This window comes from Salvelinus namaycush, chromosome 35 (assembly GCF_016432855.1).
Source record: "Salvelinus namaycush isolate Seneca chromosome 35, SaNama_1.0, whole genome shotgun sequence".
NCBI lineage: Eukaryota > Metazoa > Chordata > Actinopteri > Salmoniformes > Salmonidae > Salvelinus > Salvelinus namaycush.
The window spans coordinates 6,227,659-6,255,201 of NC_052341.1; the positions used below are offsets into that span (position 1 = coordinate 6,227,659).

The following is a 27,543-nucleotide window of genomic DNA, read 5'->3' on the forward strand; positions in this document are numbered from 1 at the left end:
TGTGTGTGAGAGAGAGAGTGTGTGTACACCACTTGGCAGTGTGTAGGATGACCTCTCCCCCAGTGCGGTGGTACTGATGAGATTACCCTGTAAGCTCCTCTCCTCCTCAGCCCATGATCCCAGTGTGCTGACTCTCTTACTACACAGACCTGCCCTGTGTGTGTGTATGGTGTCTGTCCGAACATTTGTGTGTGTGTGTGGTGTCTGTCCGAACATTTGTGTGTGTGCATGCATGTGTATGTGTAAGGGCCCATCCCTTTGATCTAGGATTGGCTCTCCATCCATCCAGCAGATACCTCTCCCTCTCACCCCCCTCCCCCTCTCTTTCCTCTTCCCCTCTTCACGCTCTAGATTGGATTTGCTACAGCTCTTTGCTGCTTTAAAGACAGATAAATCCTAATTGAATTGCCTCAGCACCGGCCCTCCAGACAGTGTATTAATAGACAGGTTGACATCAATCAGCCTGTGTGTCATAGTGGTGATGTGGTGAGCTCCTCTCAGGCGTAGGCTACAGGTTAAAAGCCTTCTGATTGATCTGCTGGCCTCCATTAAGCCCTGCTCTGTTCTGTTCTGCTCTGTTCAGGTCTGTTCTGCTCTGTTCTGCTCTTCTCTGCTCATTTCTGCTCTGTCCTGTCAAGCATCTGGCAGCCTCTCACTTTGCCCCCAGAGATCAGGGATGGTGTGTGTGTGCGTGCTTGCGTGACCACAGCTGATAAGTTACCACCAAAGACCCAAAACCTGCCTAATAAAATGCTAGATCATGTCAGTAGCTGCATGTGACTAATGTTAGTTGTGAACGTGAGATGTTTAGTTGTAACCTTAACCAGGTCACCAGATGTGCGTGGAGTCATCGAGAGAAACAGGCAGGCCGGTGTCTTTGGCTCCACAGATGTTTCCAGCAGGTGAGACGTTTATCTGATAACACCTCCCTCTCTCACACTTCACAAATCTCTCTATCACTATTACTTTAATGAAATCCATATATGGGTTCAGCTCATTAAGTCACCTTAGTTATCATCTTTGACCAAGACCAAGACGTCATCTTTTACTTTCTACTTCTTTGTGACAAAGAAGGTAGATTGAGGAGTTTTACAAAAAGGAACATCACTGTGGAACAGTCATTCTTATTCCCATGTAAAATAGCCTTTTGAGTGACTAAAATATCACCCATAATATTTTGGGCAGATAGAAATGTAAATAAAAAATGTAAGTAATTTTTCTCATGGCTTGCAACCATAAATGTTTGAAAAGAGGCTGGCGTTGACTGACAGCTCTTTGAAACGCCTATGTCAAGAAACTTGGATGCAGTGTTGCAGTAACATCATCTCAAGCAAATGTGGTGAAACACAAAGCAACTCAAACAACATGGAAATTGCATCAATGATGTCAACTTTTTTAAACATCCCCCATTTGGCATGTCTCTTGTGATGCCATTCACAGCAGCACTGACTGATGTGTTGACATGAAAACTGCATCAGAGTTTTGAACAAACCATCCCCCCTTTTGTTCCATGCTGGCTGAACACCTAGCTAGCCGGTAACTAGCTAACACCAGACACAGATGAAAGGGGAAACATATAAGTATCTTTGCCAGAGATGAATAGTGTAAACTTTTTATTATGCTGAACAGAATTATAAAAGCAACATGCAAAGTGTTGGTCACATGTTTCATGAGCTGAAATAAACAATCCCAGAAATGTTCCATATGCACAAAACACGTATTTCTCAACAAAAAAGATTGCACACCTTTGTTTACATCCCAGTTAGTGAGCAGTTCTCCTTTGCCAAGATAATCCATTCACCTGACAGGTGTGGCATATTAAGAAGCTGATTAAACAGCATGATCATTACACAGGTGCACCTTGTGCTGGGGACGATAAAAATCCACTCTAAAATGTGGAGTTTTGTCACACAACACAATGCCACAGATGTGTCAAGTATTGAGGGAGCATGGACTTGACATGCTGATTGCAGGAATGTCCACCAGAGCTGTTGCCAGAGAATTGAATGTTAATTTCTCTACCATAAGCTGCCTCCAACGTTGTTTTCGAGATTTTGTCAGTACCTACAACCGGCCTCACAACCGCAGACCACGTGTAACCATGCCAGCCCAGTACCTCCAAATCCAGCTTCTTCACCTGCAGGATCGTCTGAGACCAACTGATGAAACTGTGGGTTTGCACAAATAAAGAATTTCTACACAAACTGTCAGAAACCGTCTCAAGCTCATCTGCGTGCTCTTCGTCCTCACCAGGGTCTTGACCTGACTGCAGTTTGGCATCGTAACTGACTTCAGTGGGCAAATGCTCATATTCGATGGCCACTGGCCCACTGGAGAAGTGTGCTCTTCACGGATGAATCCCGGTTGCAATTGTTTGCTGATGTCAACGTTGTGAACAGAGTGCCCCATGGTGGCGGTGGGGTTATAGTATATATTTTAAAGGCATCTGTGACCAGATGCATATCTGTGTTTCCAGTCATGTGAAATCCATAGATTAGGGACTAATGAATTTATTTCAATTGACTGATTTCCTCATATGAACTGTTACTCAGTAAAAGCTTTGAAATTGTTGCATGTTGTGTTTATATTTTAGTTCAGTGTATATTTGTTGACACAGTCAAATTATGTCTCCAGTAGAGTAGCTAACTAGCGATATAAACCACGCCCCTCTGCAAACACGCCTTCTCCGATGTTGGTTACAGGGCGGTACTTATTTAAATTTGGTAAGAGAATATCATGTTACCATTGGTGTATTAAAATGAGAGTTTGGGTCATCCTATCCCCTTAATAATCCACCTCCTGAATCCAAGTGTTTGACATGGAGGAGGAGACCAGTAACTTTATGATCAAACTTTATCAATGTAGAAGTAACAGTCATTTTTCAAACTTTGGTCATTATACTGGTTTCATCCAAATATCATCCAATTTCATGAAAAATATAATTTTGACTGTTCATGACCTTTTAAGGCAAATAGTTAAGTCTGGGTTAGGGTTAGCCATGCTTAACTGCTGCTGTTGGAGAGTCAGGGATTATTACATGGTTAAGGTATGTAAACGTCAAGGTATCACCCGTCCTGATTGAGGTAGAGGTAAAGGAGGTGTGTCTGTGTGTGTAAATTTATCAAAGCAGAACGATTCGGTCTAATTGGATGTCTTCATCCAGAAACCATCAACAGAACCCCCACGTCACCAGACATTCTGTTGTACCCTGGATACAGGGATAGTTCTAGCTGAAAAACACCATTCATTACCTCCCTAAAAAGTCATTTTGTCGTTCAGCGATCTCACTTACTTGATCCCAGTCTCCCTCGCTTCCCCTCCTCTACTCTCCCTCCCTCGCTCTTTCCCTTGCTCCCTGCACCTCTTCCCTCCCTCCTCCTCGTGTATTTACACGGGGATGATGAAGTGAAAAAGTAAACGTATAATTAGCCTGCATTACTTTGATTGTTTTCTTTTCAGATTAAACCTCCTGTCAGAACGCACGGTTTGAGAGGGGTGAAGGTCGCCCCGCGATTGGATGAGGGGGGATTGCTTTTCTCAAGTCACTGAATAAAAAGCAGGCGCGGGCCCCCTGCCGGGAGATGAGATTGTATTTCCACAAGACATAATTTTTGTTTACTGAGTGTTAATAATGGTTTATTAATAATCCCATTTGGCTGTCTGGGGCCTGGGCCCGATCTCTTGAGAGAGAGAGAGACAGACAGACAGAGACAGAGAGAAAAAAAAGAGTCAAGTGTTTAACCGGCTGAAGAGATGGGGAGATGGAAAGGAGAAGGAAGGAGGACGTAGTGACCACAGGCGGGGCGAGGATAGTGTATAGGAGGGGGCTGTCAGGAGCTGGGGGCTAGAGACTGTACATTAACATTAATAGCAGGAGCTATTAGACTGGGGGCTAGAGACTGTACATTAACATTAATAGCAGGAGCTATTAGACTGGGGGCTAGAGACTGTACATTAACATTAATAGCAGGAGCTATTAGACTGGGGGCTAGAGACTGTACATTAACATTAATAGCAGGAGCTATTAGACTGGGGGCTAGAGACTGTACATTAACATTAATAGCAGGAGCTATTAGACTGGGGGCTAGAGACTGTACATTAACATTAATAGCAGGAGCTATTAGACTGGGGGCTAGAGACTGTACATTAACATTAATAGCAGGAGCTATTAGACTGGGGGCTAGAGACTGTACATTAACATTAATAGCAGGAGCTATTAGACTGGGGGCTAGAGACTGTACATTAACATTAATAGCAGGAGCTATTAGACTGGGGGCTAGAGACTGTACATTAACATTAATAGCAGGAGCTATTAGACTGGGGGCTAGAGACTGTACATTAACATTAATAGCAGGAGCTATTAGACTGGGGGCTAGAGACTGTACATTAACATTAATAGCAGGAGCTATTAGACTGGGGGCTAGAGACTGTACATTAACATTAATAGCAGGAGCTATTAGACTGGGGGCTAGAGACTGTACATTAACATTAATAGCAGGAGCTATTAGACTGGGGGCTAGAGACTGTACATTAACATTAATAGCAGGAGCTATTAGACTGGGGGCTAGAGACTGTACATTAACATTAATAGCAGGAGCTATTAGACTGGGGGCTAGAGACTGTACATTAACATTAATAGCAGGAGCTATTAGACTGGGGGCTAGAGACTATACATTAACATTAATAGCAGGAGCTATTAGACTGGGGGCTAGAGACTGTACATTAACATTAATAGCAGGAGCAGCCCTTGCGGTACACTACAGTAGTACTGATGACGCTCCTGTAGACATGGAGAGTACCTGTCAGTGGTCACAGCAGTCGTAGTACTAGCAGTGGGATTCCTGGGCTGAGACAATCGAGCTGTTGATTTCAGGTGTCATGTCAGATAGGGCTCTCTCTGAGAGGTCTGACGAGGTGTGTTTTACCTCTGTGCACTGAGGCACACACACAGTGGGGGGCGTTGAGACGCCAGGGGACAACACACTGAGAGGGGAAGAAAGGAGGGAGGAAGGGAGCAGGACAAAGGGAAAGGGAGCATAACTTATGTTTAATGGAGAATGAGCATATTTGTACCTGATTGTGTGTCCGTAAACGATAGTTAGTTACCCTACAGTATGTTACTCTCCCCTAACCCCTTTGCCATTATAAAAATACTCCAGTATCCCTGCACATTGTAAATGTGATATTGGCACTGACCCTGTATATAGCTTCCTCTCTTATTTCTCATGTTTTCTTTATTATATACAATACCAGTCAAAAATAACACCTATGGAATCATGTAGTAACCAAAAAAGTGTTAAACAAATCAAAATATATGTTATATTTGAGATTCTTCAAAGTAGCCACCCGTTGCCTTGATGACAGCTTTGCACACTCTTGGAATTCTCTCAACCAGCTTCACCTGGAATGCTTTTCCAACAGTCTTGAAGGAGTTCCCACATATGCTGAGCACTTGTTGGCTGCTTTTACTTCACTCTGCGGTCCAACTCATCCCAAACCATCTCAATTGGGTTGAGGTCGGGTGATTGTGTAGGCCAGGTCATCTGATGCAGCACTCCATCACTCTCCTTCTTTGTCAAATAGCCCTTACACAGCCTATAGGTGTGTTGGGTCATTGTCCTGTTGAAAAACAAGTAATAGTCCCACTAAGCGCAAACCAGATGGGATGGTGTATCGCTGCAGAATGCTGTGGTAGCCATGCTGGTTAAGTGTGCCTTGAATTCTAAATAAATCACTGACAGTGTCACCAGCAAAGCAGAGAGACTGGTGTTTTGTGGGTACTATTTAATGAATCTGCCAGTCGAGGACTTGTGAGGTGTCTGTTTCTCAAACTAATGTACTTGTCCTCTTGTTCAGTTGTGCACCGGGGTCTCCCACTCTTTCTATTCTGGTTAGAGCCAGTTTGCACTGTTCTGTGAAGGGAGTAGTACACATCGTTGTACGGGATCTTCAGTTTCTTGACAATTTAGATAGACTGACAAGTTTCAGAAGAAAGTGCTTTGTTTCTGGCCATTTTGAGCCTTTATTTGAACCCACAAATGCTGATTCTCCAGATACTCAACTAGTCTAAAGAAGGCCCACAAAAGAGCTTTATTACAGACATAAATACTCTTCAACTTCATCAGCTGTCTTGATGGCTGGTCTCAGACGATCCCGCAGGTGAAGAAGCTGGATGTGGAGGTCCTGGGCTGGAGTGGTTACACGTGGTGTGCTATTGTGAGACTGGTTGGACATACTGCCAACTTCTCTAAAATTACGTTGGAGGTGGCATATGGTAGAGAAATTAACATTCAATTCTCTGGCAACAGCTCTCGTGGACATTCCTGCAGTCAGCATGCCAATTCCACGCTCCATCAAAGCTTGAGACATCTGTGGCATTGTGTTCTGTGACCAAAGTCTACATTTTACATTTTAGAGTGGCCTTTTATCATCACCAGCACAAGGTGCACCTGTGTAATGACCATGTTGTTTAATCAGCTTCTTCATATGCCACACCTTTCAAGTGGATGGATTATCTTGTCAACAGAGAAATGCTCTCTAACCGGGATGTAAACAAAGTTGTCCACAAAATTGGAGAGAAATAATATTTTTGTCTGTATGGATTTTTTTTTTCAGCTCATGAAACATGGGACCAACACTTTACGTGCTGCGTTTATATTTTGTTCGGTGTATATCTACACTGCTCAAAAAAATAAAGGGAACACTTAAACAACACAATGTAACTCCAAGTCAATCACACTTCTGTGAAATCAAACTGTCCACTTAGGAAGCAACACTGATTGACAATACATTTCACATGCTGTTGTGCAAATGGAATAGACAAAAGGTGTAAATTATAGGCAATTAGCAAGACACCCCCAATAAAGGAGTGATTCTGCAGGTGGTGACCACAGACCACTTCTCAGTTCCTATGCTTCCTGGCTGATGTTTTGGTCACTTTTGAATGCTGGCGGTGCTCTCACTCTAGTGGTAACATGAGACGGAGTCTACAACCCACACAAGTGGCTCAGGTAGTGCAGCTTATCCAGGATGGCACATCAATGCGAGCTGTGGCAAGAAGGTTTGCTGTGTCTGTCAGCGTAGTGTCCAGAGCATGGAGGCGCTACCAGGAGACAGGCCAGTACATCAGGAGACGTGGAGGAGGCCGTAGGAGGGCAACAACCCAGCAGCAGGACCGCTACCTCCGCCTTTGTGCAAGGAGGAGCACTGCCAGAGCCCTGCAAAATGACCTCCAGCAGGCCACAAATGTGCATGTGTCTGCTCAAACGGTCAGAAACAGACTCCATGAGGGTGGTATGAGGGCCCGACGTCCACAGGTGGGGGTTGTGCTTACAGCCCAACACCGTGCAGGACGTTTGGCATTTGCCAGAGAACACCAAGATTGGCAAATTCGCCACTGGCGCCCTGTGCTCTTCACAGATGAAAGCAGGTTCACACTGAGCACATGAGCACATGTGACAGACGTGACAGAGTCTGGAGACGCCGTGGAGAACGTTCTGCTGCCTGCAACATCCTCCAGCATGACCGGTTTGGCGGTGGGTCAGTCATGGTGTGGGGTGGCATTTCTTTGTGGGGCCGCACAGCCCTCCATGTGCTCGCCAGAGGTAATCTGACTGCCATTAGGTACCGAGATGAGATCCTCAGAGCCCTTGTGAGACCATATGCTGACACATGCACATTTGTGGCCTGCTGGAGGTCATTTTGCAGGGCTCTGGCAGTGCTACTCCTTGCACAAAGGTGGAGGTAGCGGTCCTGCTGCTGGGTTGTTGCCCTCCTACGGCCTCCTCCACGTCTCCTGATGTACTGGCCTGTCTCCTGGTAGCGCCTCCATGCTCTGGACACTACGCTGACAGACACAGCAAACCTTCTTGCCACAGCTCGCATTGATGTGCCATCCTGGATGAGCTGCACTACCTGAGCCACTTGTGTGGGTTGTAGACTCCGTCTCATGCTACCACTAGAGTGAAAGCACCGCCAGCATTCAAAAGTGACCAAAACATCAGCCAGGAAGCATAGGAACTGAGAAGTGGTCTGTGGTCACCACCTGCAGAATCACTCCTTTATTGGGGGTGTCTTGCTAATTGCCTATAATTTCCACCTTTTGTCTATTCCATTTGCACAACAACATGTGCAATTTATTGTCAATCAGTGTTGCTTCCTAAGTGGACAGTTTGATTTCACAGAAGTGTGATTGACTTGGAGTTACATTGTGTTGTTTAAGTGTTCCCTTTATTTTTTTGAGCAGTGTATATTAGTTTTTTAAAGAATTGTTTTAATTACTTTATTAGGTATACTATTTTGATATTGATAATTGCACTGTTGTGTAGAGCTTGAAAGTTAAGCATTTCACTGTACTTTTGCATGTGACAATAAAACTTGAACTTCTACCCATCCTACAGAGTGGTCAGGTGGGACTGTGAGACAGATGTCACAGCGCTGGAGGGACACTTTGACATCGTCATGTGCGCAGACTGGTAGGTACAGCCGCCAATGACCCCTGATGCCCCTGGCGAGTTGCAAGCGGGCTCTCGGCTGGGCACACCCACGAAGTTCACAACTTACCCCTCTACACACACACACAGAGACACACACACACACACACACACACACACGTACATACATACTGTACATACATACAGACGTACACACACACACCTCGTGGCAGCCTGACGTGGCCACTTTATTATTTCTGCTCCTGTGACAGTTATCAGAAGGGCTCCATCAGACAGCCCCTCTCCCCGGGTTATTTCCCCTAGGTTGACTCCGAGAGGCATTTCCATTTTGACAAAATTGCCTATTTTTCATGCTTGGCGTCCCAGCAAATGGATGACTTAGGCAAATTGCAAATAATTACGCCTTGGCGAAAAAGAGAGAGAGACGAGGAGAGAGCGAAAGACGGAGAGAGAATGAAAGAGAAAGGGAGTGGAGGAATAGAAAGGAGCAACACAAACATCTCAATTAGCTCCAGCTCCTTAACACAGATCTTAGTGCTGATCAGGGAATGAAGAGCTCTCCCTTTCTCTCTCTTTCTCCCTCGCTCTCCTCTCGTCATCTCATCTCAGTCCCATATCTATTTCTGTGTGTTTGTTTTCCCCTCTCCTCTGTCTCTCCTGCTCTCTGTCCATCCCGTTGATGTCAACTTTTTGGGGTCAGCTTTTTGTAGAGCTCAAAACGTAATCTTGTGGTTTCTCACGTTGTTTAGTTATACAGACTGGATTCAAATATGTACAATATTTTCAAATATATGAAATGTGCTTTATGGCCCTGAGACATCTTTATCCAACATACCTCTAGATCAGCAAAGGGAGTATCTGGAATTCCTGTCGCTCAGTGTTCCTCAACCCACTCAATGGAAGGAGCGCTATAGCTAACTCAAGTGTAAATGTAGCTGTGAATAATCCAGAAGAAGAGGGGATACTCTAATGACAGGGATCCTATGATAAAGATTCTTCCTGGTTCTTACACCTCACTTTTAGTCTCCATCATCAGTCTACATCATCTGTCTGCCACTCACATAGAGTAGTACGAGCTAGAAATCCCTCCAAAAGTGTCTGAAACGCTTGACCTGTGCCCACCCAGGAGGGGAACATGGCTCTCAGCCCATCTCATTTCTATGATACGTTTATGACCTCCTAGATAAGTGGAGCATTAGGAAAGTTAGCATTATTCTAATGTCACACAGATTTCAGGTAATGGGCAGGTGAAATGAACAGCTGTACAGAGTGGGTAATAGGGGATACTTTGTGTGGTGTGTGTGTGTGTGCGCGTGTGGTGTGTGTGCGTGTGTCTGTGTGCGTGCCTCTGTGTTGATGCATAATTTTTTCATGTGTGTGTTTGCATAAGTGTGTGTATGTCAGTGTGTGTTTGTGAGTGCACCATTGTGTAAGTGTGTGTGTCTGCCTGGTGTGGAAGTGGCCGTTTCGACTGTCGCTCTGTGCACCGGGCGACCGGTGTGTAATTGTCGTGGTCAGGAACGAGAGAGAGTGATGGCTGAGCGATTAACGAGCGGAGCGCGGCAGGCTGACGATCACATGCGAAAAGGTCAACAGCCACACTTCTCCTCCAATTAATTATAGTCTTTCAGACAATGGCGCTGCAGCAGAGAGCCCACTGACTGCTGGAGGAGAGAACAGACCTCTCACATACAGATATACTGTACACACACGTATGCACACAGTCACACACGCACTTACACACACACTTATGCACACACACTCGCACAAACGCAGACAATCACACATTCACACATACATGGAGAGTGGACGCTGACTGAGGAGAGAGACATGTACAGACACAGAAACACATGGCAACATACTGCACACATGTATAGCAGGAAGAATGGCACTGCAGAAGGCATGTGGTGTTTGGTGGAGCTCGTGACCTAAGAGGTTGAAATAGAATTGGCTTTGTGGATTGTTCATTTAAGGGAGGGAATGATCATGAAAAGTAGTGAAGTATCTGTAGCCAAACATTGTCTTTAGGGTGCATAGAATGAGACACCTGCTCACACAGACAACATATGTGAAGAGGTGTGTGTGTGTGTGTGTGTGTGTGTGTGTGTGTGTGTGTGTGTGTGTGTGTGTGTGTGTGTGTGTGTGTGTGTGTGTGTGTGTGTGTGTGTGTGTGTGTGTGGCACTGTAGAAGAAGAAAATGATCACACACTGGTGTGTTGTTGTGCTGGGATTCCTGCAGAGACATAGTGGGAGGTGTGTGTGTGTGTGTGTGTGACTATGTCTGCTTGGCGACTAGGACACTGGCACGTCTGCTGGCTCCTCTAAGCTGCCCATGTGTGGGCATGAAGATAAAGCCCTTTGTGTGTTCACCATTGCTCTGTGTTTGTGTGTGTGTGTGTCATCATTGTGTCTTATACAGTCACACACACAGTCTATTTTGTATCCTTTTTGAATCTCTGTTCTCCCTGATTTACTCATTTCTATCCAATACTGATAATTGACCCTACTTTGTTATATACATCCACCTGTGAGTAAGCCAGGTGTACGTGTTTGTCTGTCTGTATCAATGTGTGCGTGCATGTGAACATGCGTGTGTATGTGTGCAGGGACTGGGGTGGGGGGCTTACTTTTTAGAAATCCCTTTCATTTCACAAAAAGCATTGCATCAGCCGCAGCCACAGAAGAATTAGTGATATGCAATAAACAAATAACACAATGCAACATCTGTAAAAAAAAAAAAAAAAAAAAAAAAAGCCTGGCTCAAAAAAGGGAGGGCTTTTACTCTAATCGTCAGTAGCGTCAATCATCTGATTAGAGTAAGCAGCTAAGCAACACCCTATGATTTTCCACCAGTCATTTAGTAAATGCCTTCCTGTCACTGTGTCCTAATGGGTCAATGGATCCTTCAGGTTTCACTGTACAGATGAAGTTAATGCTGCCAGGATTAGTCCAGATTTAGTGCGGAAGTCGGGTCAGAGCCACAGTCCCCTGCCCGTACACATACACACACGCACACACGCACGCACGCACGCACGCACACACACACACACACACACACACACACACACACACACACACACACACACACACACACACACACACACACACACACACACCTCAAGCCTGGTCAAATGACACACACCACAGGGTAACCGTCCTAGATTATCAGCAGTGAGTTTAGTCACTGTCGGGAATATCTAAGTCACTCACATTCACTTCTCAGACCATCCCAAAAGAACCCAGACTACATCATTTTTTACATTTTAGTCATTTAGCAGACGCTCTTATCCAGAGCGACTTACAGTAGAGTGCATACATTTTATTACATTTTTATTTTATTATTATTTTTTTTTCATTACATTTTACATACTGAGACAAGGATTTCCCTACCGGCCAAACCCTCCCTAACCCGGACGACGCTATGCCAATTGTGCGTCGCCCCACGGACCTCCCGGTTGCGGCCGGCTGCGACAGAGCCTGGGCGCGAACCCAGCCCAGCCTGGGCGCGAACCCAGAGACTCTGGTGGCGCAGCTAGCACTGCGATGCAGTGCCCTAGACCACTGCGCCACCCGGGAGGTACATCCTCAATTGCTACATCCTCAATTGCTCCCTGCACACACACACCCATATTCCAGTCCACCCATTCCTGCTCTGTTGTTCTCACCATGTCATCCCATTTGGCCCACGGGGCGATAAGAGATGGATCTGGGTTAATATACTTCTGTAATGCACTACTACTGCTATTTATAGAGCCTTACTAAGTGGCCTTGTTTTTCTTGGAGCATCTTGGAGTGCCGGGAGAATACCTAGGACAGGACAGGACAGCCCTGTATCCAATCCAAAGAGGCTTTAGTGACGTGTCCAAAACACACTGGAAATACTGTAGTGCCCCATAAGGAGACAGATGAGAAGTATTGAGAGTATTATCCAGTCAATGTGTGATACACAGGGACATTGTGATTTGTTCTGTCTATAGAAAAAGAATCCCAAGTAATTATGCCAAGTAATTATGATTCCATGGTTCCTTTCCTATCATGTTAAGAGAGAGAATGTGTTCCAATAGGCCCAAATTACTTCCTCTTCATGTCTCCTTTTCTCCACTGCGACTGATAGGTAAAAGCACTAAATGCCTTTCCTTTATATAGCCTTTTCATTAATCAGGTCCTCTGAGCTAAGTGATCAGGAAGGGAAGAGGACAGAGAGAGGAGGCTATTAAAGAGTATTAGTAGACATGACAGATGTTGGACTTTAATTTGACCAGTTTCTCACAGCAGGAAAATAATCCTGCAGCAACAGGAAATGTGAATTATTGTGTGGAGAATTATAATTAATGGACAGGAAATGTCCTGCAACAACAGGGTGATCCAATTAAGATTCTATACCTGTAGATGTTATACGTACATTTCTATATAATTTCCTAAATGGACACTTTACTTGATTAGTCTAAGAGAAGATTGGATTGTATGTAGTGTTTATATGTATGTATGTATGTATACAGTACCAGTCAAGAGTTTGGACACACTTACCCATTCAAGGGTTTTTATTTATTTTGACTTTTTTCTACATTGTATAATAATAGTGAAGACATCAACACTATGAAAAAACACATGAAATCATGTAGTAACCAAAAAAGTGTTAAACAAATCAAAATATATTTTATATTTGAGATTCTTCAAAGTAACCACCCTTTGCCTTGATGACAGCTTTGCAAACTCTTGGCAAACCCACTAAGCTCAAACCAGATGGGATGGCGTATCGCTGCGGTAGCCATGCTGGTTAAGTGTGCCTTGAATTCTAAATAAATCACTGACAGTGTCACCAGCAAAGCACCATCACACCACCTCCATGCTTCACGATGGGAACCACACATGTGGAGATCATCCGTTCATGTACTCTGCATCTCACAGACACGGCAATTGGATCCAAAAATCTCACATTTGGACATCAGGGCAAAGGACAGATTTCCACCAGTCTAATGTCCATTGCTCGTGTTTCTTGGCCCAAGCAATTCTCTTCTTCTTATTGGTGTCCTTTAGTAGTGGTTTCTTTGCAGCAATTTGACCATGAAGGTCTGATTTACGCAGTCTCCTCTGAACAGTTGATGTGTCTGTTACTTGAACTCTGTGATGTGCTTTTACACCTGCATTGCTTGCTGTTTGGGGTTTTAGGCTGGGTTTCTGTACATCACTTTGAGATATCAGCTGATGTACGAAGGGCTTTATAAATACATTTGATTTGAAGCATTTATTTGGGCTGCAATCTGAGGTGCAGTTAACTCTAATGAACGTATCCTCTGCAGCAGAGGCAACTCTGGGTCTTCCTTTCCTGTGGCGGTTCTCATGAGAGCCAGTTTCATCATAGCACTTGATGGTTTTTGCGATTGCACTTGAAGTAACGTTCAAAGTTCTTGAAATGGTCCGTATTGACTGACCTTCAGGTCTTCAAGTAATGGCGGTGTCACGCCCTGACCGTAGAGAGCTTTTTATGTCTCTATTTTGGTTTGGTACGGGTGTGATTTGGGTGGGCATTCTATGTTCATTTTTCTATGTTTTGTATTACTTTGTTTTGGCCGGGTATGGTTCTCAATCAGGGACAGCTGTCTATCGTTGTCTCTGATTGGGAACCATACTTAGGTAGCATTTTCCCACCTGTGTTTTGTGGGTAGTTGTTTTCTGTTTAGTGTTTTGCACCTGACAGGACTGTTTTGGTTTCGGTTATTCACTTTGTTATTTTTGTTTAGTGTTCAGTTTAAATAAAAAGTCATGAACACTTACCACGCTGCGCTTTGGTCCGATTCCTCTTCATCCGACGACGACACCCGTTACAGGTGGACTGTCATTTCGCTTTGTTTATTTGAGCTGTTCTTGCCATAATATAGACTTGGTCTTTTACCAAATAGGGCTATCTTCTGTATACCCACCCCTACCTTGTCACAACACAACTGATTGGCTCAAATGCATTAAGAAGGAAAGAAATTCCACAAATTAACTTTTAACAAGGCACACCTGTTAATTGAAATGCATTCCAGGTGACTACCTCATGAAGCTGGTTGAGAGAATGCCAAGAGTGTGCAAAGCTGCCATCAAGGCAACGGGTGGCTACTTTGAAGAATCTCAAATATAACATATATTTTGATTTGTTTAACACTTTTTTGGTTACTACAGTACATAATTCCATATGGGTTATTTCATAGTTTTGATTTCTTCACTATTATTCTACAATGTAGAAAATAGTACAAATAAATAAAAACCCTTGAATGAGTAGGTGTGTCCAAATGTTTGACTGGTACTGTATATACAGTGTATTTGGAAGGTATTCTGACCACTTAACTTTTTCCACATTTTGTTACGTTACAGCCTTATTCCAAAATTGATTTTTTTAAAATCAATCTACACACAATACCCCATAATTAGAAAACAAAAACTGTGTTTTATACATTTTTGCACTCTTATTAAATGTTTTATAACAGATAAGTATTTAAACCCTTTGATATGAGACTTGAATTTGAGCTCAGGTGCATCCTGTTTCCATTGATCATCCTTGAGATGTTTCTACAACTTGATTGGAGTCCACCTGTGGTAAATTCAATTGAATGAACATGATTTGGAAAGGCACACACCTGTCTATATAAGGTCCCACAGCTACCTCTGCATGTCAGAGAAAAACCAAGCCATGAGGTCGAAGGAATTGTCTGTGGAGCTCCGAGACAAGATTGTGTCGAGGCACAGATCTGGAGAAGGGTACCAAAAAATGTCTGTCTGGTCCCCAAGAACACAGTGGCCTCCATCATAAATGGTAGAAGTTTGGAACCACCAAGAGTCTTCCTAGAGCTGGCCGCCTGGCCAAACTGAACAATCGGTGGAGAAGAGCCTTGGTCAGGGAGGTAATCAAGAACCCGATGGTCACTCTGACAGAGCTCCGGAGATCCTCTGTGGAGATGGGAGAACCTTCCAGAAGGACAACCATCTCTGCAGCATTCCACCAATCAAAAAAACTGTCTTTGCTTTGTCATTATGGGTTATTGTGTGTAGATTGATAAGGCAGTAACGTAGCAAAATGTGGAAAAAGTCAAGGGGTCTGAATACCTTTCGAATGCACTGTATACTTAACAAAAGATATAAACGCAACTGAGTTAAAGTTCATATGAGGAAATCAGTCAATTGAAATAAATAAATTAGGCCCAATCTATGGATTTCACATGACTGGGAATATGTTGGTCAGAGATACCTTTAAAAAACGGGCCTCACAATGGGCCCCAGGACCTCATCACTGTATTTTTGGGCATTCAAGTTGCCATCGATAAAATGCAATTGTGTTCAGTGTCCGTAGCGTATGCCTGCCCAGACCATAACCTCACCGTCACCATGGGGCACTCTGTTCACAACATTGACATCAGCAAACCGCTCGCCCACACGATGCCATACACACGGTCTTCGGTTGTGAGGCCGGTTGGACTTACTGCCAAATTCTCTAAAGCAACTTTGGAGGCGGCTTTATGGAGAGAAATGAACATTCAATTCTCTAGCAACAGCTCTGGTGGACATTCCAACAGTTCCAACAATCTGTGGCATTGTGTTGTGTGACACAACTGCACATTTTCGAGTGGCCATTTATTGTCCCCAGCACAAGGTGCACCTGTGTAATGATCATGCTGTTCAATCAGCTTCTTGATATGCCACACCTGTTAGGTGGATGGATTATCTTGGCAAAGGACAAATGCTCACTAACAGGGATATAAATACATTTGTGCACACAATTTGAGAGAAATCAGCTATTTGTGCATATGGAACATTTCTGGGATCTTTTATTTCAGCTCATGAAACATGGGACCAACACTTTACATGTCGTGTTTATATTTTTGTTCAGTATACTGTATAGCACACTACATGATGAAAAGTATGTGGACACCTGATCATCGAACATCTCATTCCAAAATTATGGCCATGAATATAGAGTTTGTTCCCCCCGTTGCTGATATAACAGCCTCCACTCTTCAGGGAAACCTTTCCACTAGATGTTGGAACATTGCTGCGGGAACTTGCTTCCATTCAGCCACAAGAGCATTAGTGAGGTCGGGCACTGATGTTGGGCGATTAAGCCTGGCTCACAGTCGGCATTCCAATTCATCCCAAAGGTGTTCAATGGGTTTGAGGTCAGGCCATTCAAGTTGTTCCACACCGATCTCAACAAACTATTTCTGTATGGACCTCGCTTTGTGCACGGGGGCATTGTCATGCTTAAATAGGAATGGGCCTTCCCCAAACTGTTGCCACAATGTTGGAAGCACATCATTCTTTAGAATGTTATTGTATGCTGTTAAGATTTCCCTTCACTGGAACTAAGGGGCCTAGCCCGAACAATGAAAAACAGCCCCAGACCCTTGTTCCTCCTCCACCAAACTTTACAGTTGGCACTATGTATTGGGGCAGGTAGCGTTCTCCTGGCATCCGCCAAACCCAGATTCATCTGTCGGACTGCCAGATGGTGAAGCGTGATTCATCACTCCAGAGAAAGCGTTTCCACTGCTCCAGAGTCCAATGGAGGTGAGCTTTACACAACTCCAGCCGACGTTTGGCATTGCTCATGGTGATCTTAAGCTTGTGTACGGCTGCTCGGCTATGGAAACCCATTTCATGAAGCTCCCGACGAACATTTCTTGTGCTGACGTTACATCCAGAGGCAGTTTGGAACTCGGTAGTGAGTGTTGCAACCGAGTACAGACGACTTTTACGTGCTTCAGCACTCGGCCGTTCCGTTTTGTGAGCTTGCGTGGCCTACCACTTCGCGGCTGAGCCGTTGTTACTCCTAGACGTTTCCACTTCACAATAACAGCACTAACAGTTGACTGGGGAAGCTGTAGCAGGGCAGAAATTTGACGAACTGACTTGTTGGCATCCTATAGCGGTGCCACGTTGAAAGTCACTGAGCTCTTCAGTAAGGCCATTCTACTGCCAATGTTTGTCTGTGGAGATAGGATGGCTGTGTGCTCGATTTTATACGCCTGTCAGCAATGGGTTTGGTGGAAATAGCCAAATCCACTAGGGGTGTCCACATACTTTTGTATATATAGTGTGTATCAGATGACTGGTGGGTTAGGTTCAGATAAAGGGGAAGTAGTGGAAGTGTCTCGGAGTATGTTTAGAGGGGTGGGGTGCCCCGCTGACCAGGGGAAGGGGACAGAGAGAGGGGCAGAGACAGGGTAGACTGCCCACCCCTCGCCTCCCCTCCCTAAGGCCCAACCTCCATTGTTCAGCAGTGACCCCACCCGCACAAAACAGGGGGGGTCACCAGTTCACCATATAATGAACCTGATTTGAGGTCAGAGGTCACGACCCCAACGTATGTTAGACATCGTCATTTCTAAACTCACATTCTTACTCACCACACACAATCTGCTCCCGGTACAAAAGACAGGTCAATGGAAGCATTATGTAATTGTGGTCAATAGACTAGAAAGTGTTTTTACAAACTCAAACTTGTATAACCTTCACATCTGTGTCCTTACAATGGATTTGTGAAGTGACATTTCTTGTAAGCAAGAAAATGAGTCTGAAACCATCTTAGATAAGTGCGGGAAGTGATTAGTGGAACAATGAGACTAAAAAAGGAGAGGGAAACTAGAAGCTTTATCTCATCTGTACAAAACAGTACAAGGGCCTTATCATCACCCATCTGCATGAAATCCCTATTCTCTACAGCGGCCTATCCCCTACACATCACCAACTATACCAAAGCCCTGTTCACTACATGTATTACCTCAGCACCCCACATAACACCCACATGGACTAAGGTCGGAGTTCACTCAGGAAGCTGATCTGGTGTTTTCCCATTGGAGGGAACCAGAGATACCTCAGAGATAGCGTATTACTACTGACCCTTACTGTATCTCCTTCTGCTGGTACAGCCTGCTTCCTGTTACCAGCACGGAGAGGGACTTTCTTTCTCCATAGATGGAGGTCAATGTATCCTTCCACATACAGTACATGTCCCCGAATGTACTCTCACTGTTTCCCAAAGCATTATTAATCCCATCACACTGAGGCTAAGTGCCCACTGTGATGCACTGTCCTGTCCCCTGTTTTGTTACTGAAATCAAGTGTATTTCTTTTATTGTTTTATTCCAGTCTGGAATTCTAAACCCAGGACACAATGTTCTGTGTGTGGTAAGGGACACAGTGAGGCCCATCAGTCGGGTCAGTCAGTCAGGCCATGCTGTGCACCGCTCCACTCCTACTTGCTCCGCTCCCCTCTACTCCAGCCCGCTCCGCTCCCCTCTCCTCCATCCCGCTCCGCTCCCCTCCATCCCGCTCCGCTCCCCTCTCCTCCATCCCGCTCCGCTCCCCTCTCCTCCATCCCGCTCCGCTCCCCTCTCCTCCATCCCGCTCCGCTCCACACGGATTTCCTACAGAAGAGACAGATTTGCATAGGGAAGGTCACCAGCTAACGTGATTGGAAAGTTTCCCCCAGATTGCAGCGCTCCGAGCCAGTAGGGGCTTTGTGTTGGATTATGCTAGATCTGAGTTGTATTGTTGCATTTAGTCAAATTACTTTAGCACTCATTTGGGATAATATTGGTCCTGACAGAGGCTATTGTGATTAGAGTGACGGCTGCTTTGGGTGTGATTGGAGGGGGAGGGTGAGGGGGGTGACTGAAGCCCAGCTTGGTGCTGATCTGACCGTGAGTGCGTTACCAGGGTGATCACCGTGGGCAACGAGGCATGCATGAACACAAGTCTGTTTCCTCTTCTCATCTCCTGCTCAATGACGCTCCTGTCACCCGTCTCCCCAAAGAGAGGACAAACATGAGTGGCCACGTTAACACACACACAGTCTCTGTCTGTCAAACTCACTCACTCACTCTCACTCATATTTGAATACAATTACACTCCACTTCCTCCACTCTCTCACACAGGTTTAATCTCATAAATCTCAATATCACCTTTATATTCCTTATATTTTCATCTGTATTTAAACAATTTCTCTTAACTACTCCTACAAACAGGCAGATACAGTATACTATCTCATTCCAACCCCTCCACCTTAGTCTTGCCATCTCTTTTTAAATCTCTCATTCCGTTTCATCTAAAGGAGTTTTACATACATTGCACTAGTGTTCAATGATCTGATAATGGTCATTGCTGAGTAATGACATATGATAGCTTGTTGAGTTCCCTTAGACTTGCAAAAAACTCCAACAATTATTCAAATGTCACTAGGTTTGTACAGTTTTATATCATGTCACTGTTGAGGTTTGGGGATTAAAATGATGGTTGTTACTTGTAAATTAGATAAATTGAATGTTTTTATCATTTTCTAACATTATCATATTTTATTTATATAAATACAATGAGCTCCAAAGGTATTGGGACAGTGACATTTTTTGTTTTCTTTTGGCTCTGTACTCCAGCACATTTGAAATGAAACAATGACTGAGGTTAAATTGGAGCCCCCCCCCCCCCGTTTTGCCATCAGAACAGCCTCAATTTGTCAGGGCATGGACTCTACAAGGTGTAGAAAGCGTTCCACAGGGTTGCTGGCCCATGTTGACTCCGATACTTCCACTGTTGTGTCAAGTTAGCTTGGTGGTGGACCATTCTTGATACACACAGGAAACTGTTGAGCGTGAAAAGCCCAGCAGCGTTGCAGTTCTTGACACAAAACCTGTGCGCCTGGCACTTACTACCATACCCCATTCTAAGGCACTTCAATATTTTGTCTTGCCCATTCACCCTCTGAATGGCACACATACACAATCCATGTCTCAATTGTCTCAAGGCTTCTTTCTTTAAAACCTCTTACAGCTACCCCCCCTTCTTTCAATTTCCGCCTGAAGACATACCCAAATCTAACTGCCTCTAGCTCAGGCCCAGGAGCAAGGATATGCATATTCTTGGTACCATTTGAAAGAAAACACTCTGAAGTTTGTGTAAATGTGAATTGAATGTAGGAGAATATAACACAATAGATCTGGTTTAGATAATACAATGAAAAAAACATACGTTTTTTCTTTTTAATTGTTGTATCATCATCTTTAAAATGAACAAGATAAAACAAACATTCAGATATGAATATGGGGACAATTTCAGTGAAAAACATAAGAGGGCAACAGTACTTGTGCAAAGTTTCAGAATGATAACTTCCAAAATGAGTGTGCTACATGACATTTATCATGAAGTCACCCAGGTGTCCCACACAAGTAGCCCAAATGTACCCGAGTGGCCAAATTGGTGAAGGTATACATTTTGAAACAAATAACTATATACAAAATACCAAAATGGTATTCTAACACACCCCCCCAAAAAATGGAGAAAAAATATATATAAAGAAAAAAAATATATACATTTACAAAATAACATGGGTAACTATCTACACACTTTCAATATTTGGAAGACCCTCAGTCCTCTATCAAATCAAATCTATTTATATAGCCCTCAAGAGTAAATATGAACAGTTTACCTCCTAGATGGCCCGGGAGGTGTGGAGCCAGAGACAGCAGGGGTCCAGCTGGATGAACCAGCTTCAGAAGGGGATGGACACACGTTGGGGATGGACACGTTGGCGGCAGACACACACATCTCGACCATGCTCCCTCTAATCCATAATATGTAGACTGAGTTGAGGAAGCATGCGCTGGAGGAAGTATAGCCAATGTGTACTTTACACATTTCATTACATTTTTATATATTGCAAATAAAATGTAAAAACAATCACAAATAATATTTTATATTATTAATTTCAAACAACGGCATTAGCATGAGAAGAACTTACCAGTCCAAAACAATGTCCTCTCCGTTCAAAAAATATGCTTCCATTTGAGTCATGGTCGCTAACTGAGTCGTCTTCCAAAAGCATATGTTTCACTTTCACGATCAATTTCCTCTATAATTTTGTCTACATTCGTATATCTAGTCTTAGATTTAGCTTTCCTTGACTTATTCGCCATGATTTTCGATATATAAACATCTGAAGATGCTTGTTACCGAAACAGTGCTGTGCGTAATGAGTTTGGCTACTTCCAGTATGAAACTTCAATGGCGAATGACGATCTTTACGCCGGAGTTTACTACATGGGTTGGTCTTCCAAAACACAAACATTAGATATTGCCGTTTACCTCTGCTCATTGGCTATCTACGCAGCTAGATTTCAAGACGATCAGTGGTCATTGGGTTAAAATACAGTCAATCAACGAAACAGCGGTCATATAATTGGTGCACAATGAGGTTGTTACTTGTTGTCTTCAATCGTTTTTTTGGGGTCAATACGTCCCGCGAAATGACCCATCAAGTTTGATTGTGTTACAAACAAACAGTTGATTGCAAGGAAACCAAACATGACTGGATAAAGTCAGGTTTAGTCTGTGTATTTACGTCGAATGTTTCGTCGAAAATTGAATGACACGAAATTCAACGAGATAAGCGTTCACAAAATGTTTCGTGTTAGGCTATAAAAATGGATTTAACTGAACAAAAGACCATTCATTGTGTAACAATGAGCCTTGGGATTGCAAACAGAGCAAGATCTTCAAAGGTAAACAATTTATTTCATTGCTATCTGTGATTTTGTTATGCCTGTGTTGGTTGAAAAAGTAGTTTGGTATGGGGCTCTGTGCTCAGATAATCGCATCGTATTCTTTCGCAGTAAATCCTTTTTTAAATCTGACAAGGCAGTTGGATTAGCAAGATTCTGAGCTTTTGAAACATGTGAGACACTTGTATTTTCAGGAATGTTTAATATGACTATTTGTGGCGATCACCGTATGTTGTCGAATTCAAACCCGCATCCGGTATCCGTAGATAAGAGAAGTTAACCTGTCTCCTCCCCTTCATGATTTAACAAGTGACATCAATAAGGGATCATAGCATTCACCTAGTCAGTCTATGTCATGGACAGAGCAATGTTTTGTCAAATGTTTTGTTTTTTATTCAGTATAGCCCAATTGAGACCAGGGTCTCATTCCCAATCGTATCCTGAGTAGAAACATTTTCCACAACAGGAAGAACAATTTACATTACATTTAAAACAAGAAGAATAAAAATAACCACAAGGCACAACCTCAAGACCACAACAAATGAACCATTAAAATCAAGCCTCAATTAATTAATTAATTCAACACTAGAGTCCTAAACTGCCCTAGTGGCACCAGGGAATCATTTTGTACGTTATTCCAACAATGGGGGGCACTAAAACTAAAGGAGGATTTACCTCAAGTTAACCAATCCTACGAGTGGGTTTGGTAGCTCATTCTTTTATTCATTAGCAACGAAGTTAGGTAAGTTGGAAGCTTGTGTAGTAGGGCTTTGTAAACAAAAAGGAAGTAAGGAATTGTTATATGGGACTTTAATAAGGACCAGCCAAACTTTTTGATACAGGATGCAGTGGTGAGTATTAAAACTGTCACCAGTGATCAAACGAATGGTGCTATGGTAGACGGCATCCAAAGGTTTAAGAGTAGTGGCTGCTGCAATCTGGTAAATGGTGTCGCCATAATCAAGGACTGTCAGGAAAGTTGACTGTACAATCTGCTTCCTGCTATTTAGGGAGATACTAGATCTATATATATATATTTTTTTTTAGACACACTTTAAATCTTAGCTTTTTAACAAACTCATCCATATGCTTTTTAAACATTGAAATGCCCAGATATTTGTAGGCGGGAACCCGATCAATGGGAGGACCATCCAATGAATACATACGTTGTCCATCTGAAACATTCAGGAGAGAACTAGAGAACATCATGTATTTAGTCTTGCCCGGGCTTTCTGTAAGATAACAAGGTCAGATTGCAGCTCTAACATAGCCTGGTCAACAGGTGGCTAATGGCATACATAACAGTGTCATCTGCATACAGATGAATATTAGAAGTTGTATTAAAGTAGTCAAAAGTTTAGTATTTGGTCCCATATTCCGAGCACGCAATGACTACATCATGCTTGTGACTTTACAAACTTGTTGGATGCACATACTGTTTGTTTTGGTTGTGTTTCAGATTATTTTATGCCCAATAGGAATTAATGGTAAATAATGTGTCATTTTGGAGTCATTTTCATTGTAAATAAGAGTAGAGTGCATTCGGAGAGTTTTCAGACCCCTTCGCTTTTTCCACATTTTGTTACGTTACAGCGTTATTCTAAAATGGATAAATTGTTTATTTCCCGCATCAATCTACACACAATACCCCATAATGACAAAGCCAAAACAGTTTTTTATAAATTCAGAAATACCTTATTTACATACTGTAAGTATTCAGACCCTTTGCTATGAGACTCGAATTTGAGCTCAGGTGCTTCCTGTTTCCATTGATCATCCTTGAGATGTTTCTACAACTTGATTGGAGTCCACCTGTGGTAAATCCAATTGATTGGAAAGGCACACACCTGTCTATATAAGGTCCCACAGTTGACAGTGCATGTCAGAGGAAAAATCAAGCCATGAGTTCGAAGGAATTGTCCGTAGAGCTCCGAGACAGGATTGTGTGGAAGCATAGATCTGGGGAAGGGTACCAAAAAATTTCTGCAGCATTGAAGGTCCCCAAGAACACAGTGGCCTCCATTATTCTTAAATGGAAGAAGTTTGGAACCACCAAGACTCTTCCTAGAGCTGGCCGCCCAGCCAAACTGAGCAATCGGGGGAGTAGGGCCTTGGTCAGGGAGGTGACCAAGAACCCGATGGTCACTCTGACAGAGCTCCAGAGTTCCTCTGTGGAGATGGGAGAACCTTCCAGAGGGACAAATATCTGCAGCACTCCACCAATCAGGCCTTTATGATAGAGTGGCCAAATAATATGTTTCTAAACACTTCTACATTAATGTGGATGCTACCATGATTATGGGTTGTCCTGACTGAATGGTGAATAATGATGAGTGAGAAAGTTACAGATGCACAAATATCATACCTCCCAAAAAATGCTAACCTCCCCTGTTTTTGTAGTTGTGAGAGGTTAGCATGTCTTGGAGGTATGATATTTGTGCATCTGTAACTTTCTCACTCATCATTATTCACGATTCATTCAGGATTATCCGTAATCATGGTAGCATCCACATTAATGTAGAAGTGTTTAGAAACATATTATTTTCTTATTTACAATAAAAGTGACACATGGCACTACATTATTTACCATTAATTTATATCGGGTACAAAATAATCTGAAACACAACCAAAACAAACAGCAAATGCATCCAACAAAATTTTTTGAGTCACAAGCTTGATATAGTCATTGCGTGCTATGAATATTGGACAAATACTTTTGACTACTTTAAAACTTCTTATGGCTGCATCCCGCTAACGGGATCGATATGACCACAGCCAGTGAAAGTGCAGGGCGCCAAATTCAAACAACAGAAATCTCATAATTAAAATTCCTCAAACATACATGTGTCTTATATCATTTTAAAGGTAATCTTGTTGTTAATCCCACCAAAGTGTCCGATTTCAAATATGCTTTTCAGCGAAAGCACTACAAACGATTATGTTAGGTCACCACCAAACCACAATAAGCACAGCCATTTTTCCAGCGAAATATAGCAGTCACAAAAAGCAGAAATAGAGATAAAATGAATCACTAACCTTTGATGATCTTCATCAGATGACACTCATAGGACTTCATGTTACACAATACATGCATGTTTTGTTTGATAAAGTTCATATTTATATAAAAAAATCTGAGTTTACATTGGCGCGTTACATTCACTAGTTCCAAAAACATCAAGTGATTTTGCATAGCCACATCGTTTCAACAGAAATACTCATCATAAATGTAGATGATAATACAAGTTATACACATGGAATTATAGATATACCTCTCCTTAATGCAACCGCTGTGTCAGATTTCAAAAAATCTTTACGGAAAAAGCAAATCATGCAATAATCTGAGACGGCGCTCAGAACAATAGCCAAATTAGCCGCCATGTTGGAGTCAACGAAACCAGAAAATACATGATAAATGTTTCCTTACCTTTGATGAACTTCATCAGAATGCAGTCCTAGGAATCCCAGGTCCACAATAAATGCTTGATTTGTTCGATAATGTCCGTTATTTATGGCCAATTAGCTACTTTGGTTAGCGCGTTTGGTAAACAATTCCAAAGTCACAAAGCGCGTCCACGATAACGTGACGAAATGTCCAAAAGTTCCATAACAGTCAGTAGAAACATGTCAAACGATGTACTGAATCAATCTTTAGAATGTTGTTAACATACATATTGAATAACGTTCCAACCGGAGAATTAGATTGACTTCAGTTGAGCGATGGAACGGAGCTGCCTATCACGTGAACGCGCGTGGTCAAAGCATGGTCAGCTCGTGGCAGTGGTGACTAATTCCTGTCTCCTTCGGCCCCCCTTCACATTAGAGTCATCAGACAAAGTTCTATTGACTGTTGACATCTAGTGGAAGCCGTAGGAAGTGAAGAAAACTCATCAATATCTCGCTGTAATTTCAATGAGAGCTTGGTTGAAAATCGGCCACCTCAGAAATAATCCAAACAGGAAGTGGAACTTCTCAGGTTTTTGCCTGCCATATGAGTTATGTTATACTCACAGACATAATACAAACAGTTTTAGAAACTTCAGAGTGTTTTCTATCCAATACTAACAATAATATGCAAATATTAGCAACTATGACTGAGGAGCAGGCCGTTTACTCTGGGCACCTCTGTGCACCTTTCATCCAAGCTACTCAATACTGCCCCTGCAGCCATTAGAAGTTAATACATCTTTAAGTGAGTTTGTCCTTATACTTTTGCTCCCCAAAAATGGGGAGCATGTACAAAAAGTGCTGTAATTTCTAAACAGTTAACCTGATATGGATGAGAATACCCTCAAATTAAAGCTGACAGTCTGCACTTTAACCTAATTTCAAATCCAAAGTACAGAGCCAAAACAACAGCTAGCTCACTGTACATGAATACAGATAATTACTTTGTATATGTAACGATCGTCTGTTGAAGAAGGAGTGGACCAAAGCGCAGCGTGGTAAGTGTTCATGATTTATAAATAAAACTGAACACTAAATAACAAAACAACAAAGAGAACGAACGAAACCGAAACAGTTCTGTCAGGTGCAAAAACACAAAACAACTACCCACAAAGCATCGGTGGGGAAAAGTTATCTAAGTATGGTTCTCAATCAGAGACAACGATAGACAGCTGCCTCTGATTCGTAGCGGGCCCCGGACTGGGGACCCTCGTTGTGGGGGCCGGACTGAAGGGCGCCTCTGGAAGCTCCGGACTGAAGGGCGCCTCTGGAAGCTCCGGACTGAAGGGCGCCTCTGGAAGCTCCGGACTGTAGGGCGCCTCTGGAGGCTCCGGACTGAAGGGCGCCTCTGGAGGCTCCGGACTGAAGGGCGCCTCTGGAGGCTCCGGACTGAAGGGCGACGCTGGAGGCTCCTGACTGGAGGGCGTCGCTGGAGGATCCGGACTGGAGGGCGTCGCTGGAGGATCCGGGCTGGGGAGACACACAGGAGACCTGGTTCTGGGAACAGGCACAGGACTCACCAGGCTGGGGAGACATACAGGAGGCCTCTTCCTTGGCCGAGGCACCGGATACACTGGGCTGTGGGGGAGCACTGGAGATCTGGTGCGTAGCCTTGGCACCACTCTTCCAGGCTGAATGCCCACTCTAGCCCGGCACCTCCAGAGCGCAGGCACAGGTCGAACCGGGCTGTGGGGGAGCTCTGGTGCTTAGCACTTGCACCGCTCCTCTTGGCTGCATGCCCACCTTAGCCCGGCACGTGCGGGGAGCTGGAACAGGCCGCACTGGGTTCTCCTGGCGAACTGGGGAAACCGTACCTAGAGCCGGCGCAGGACTCACCGGGCTGTGGAAGCGCACGGGACGTCTGGAGCGCCATGCTGGCACAAGACGTGCAGGGCTGGGGAGGCGCACAGGAGGCCTGGTGCGTGGGGCTGGCACAGTCTTCACCAGACGGCTAGCACGCACCTCAGGACGAGTATGTAGAGCTGACTCGGGTGACAACTCGAGGACACGCTCCGTAGGGCGAATGTCGTGCCTCATGCACCAACACAGCAGCTCTCTCATAGCTCTCTCCTCCAATCTCCCCATCAACTCCTTCACTGTCTCTGCTTCGCTCCCCT

At 43.8% G+C, this 27,543-nt stretch overlaps 1 protein-coding gene across 1 annotated transcript in view; it reads left to right on the top strand.

The window, feature by feature from the left end:
* camkmt (calmodulin-lysine N-methyltransferase) overlaps window positions 1-27,543 on the top strand; it is a 64,908-nt gene that overhangs the window by 7,918 nt on the left and 29,447 nt on the right. The window contains exons 4-5 of the mRNA XM_038975384.1: window positions 836-902; window positions 8,400-8,474. Coding sequence (XP_038831312.1) covers window positions 836-902; window positions 8,400-8,474 — 142 coding nt within the window. The remainder of the gene's footprint in view (window positions 1-835; window positions 903-8,399; window positions 8,475-27,543) is intronic.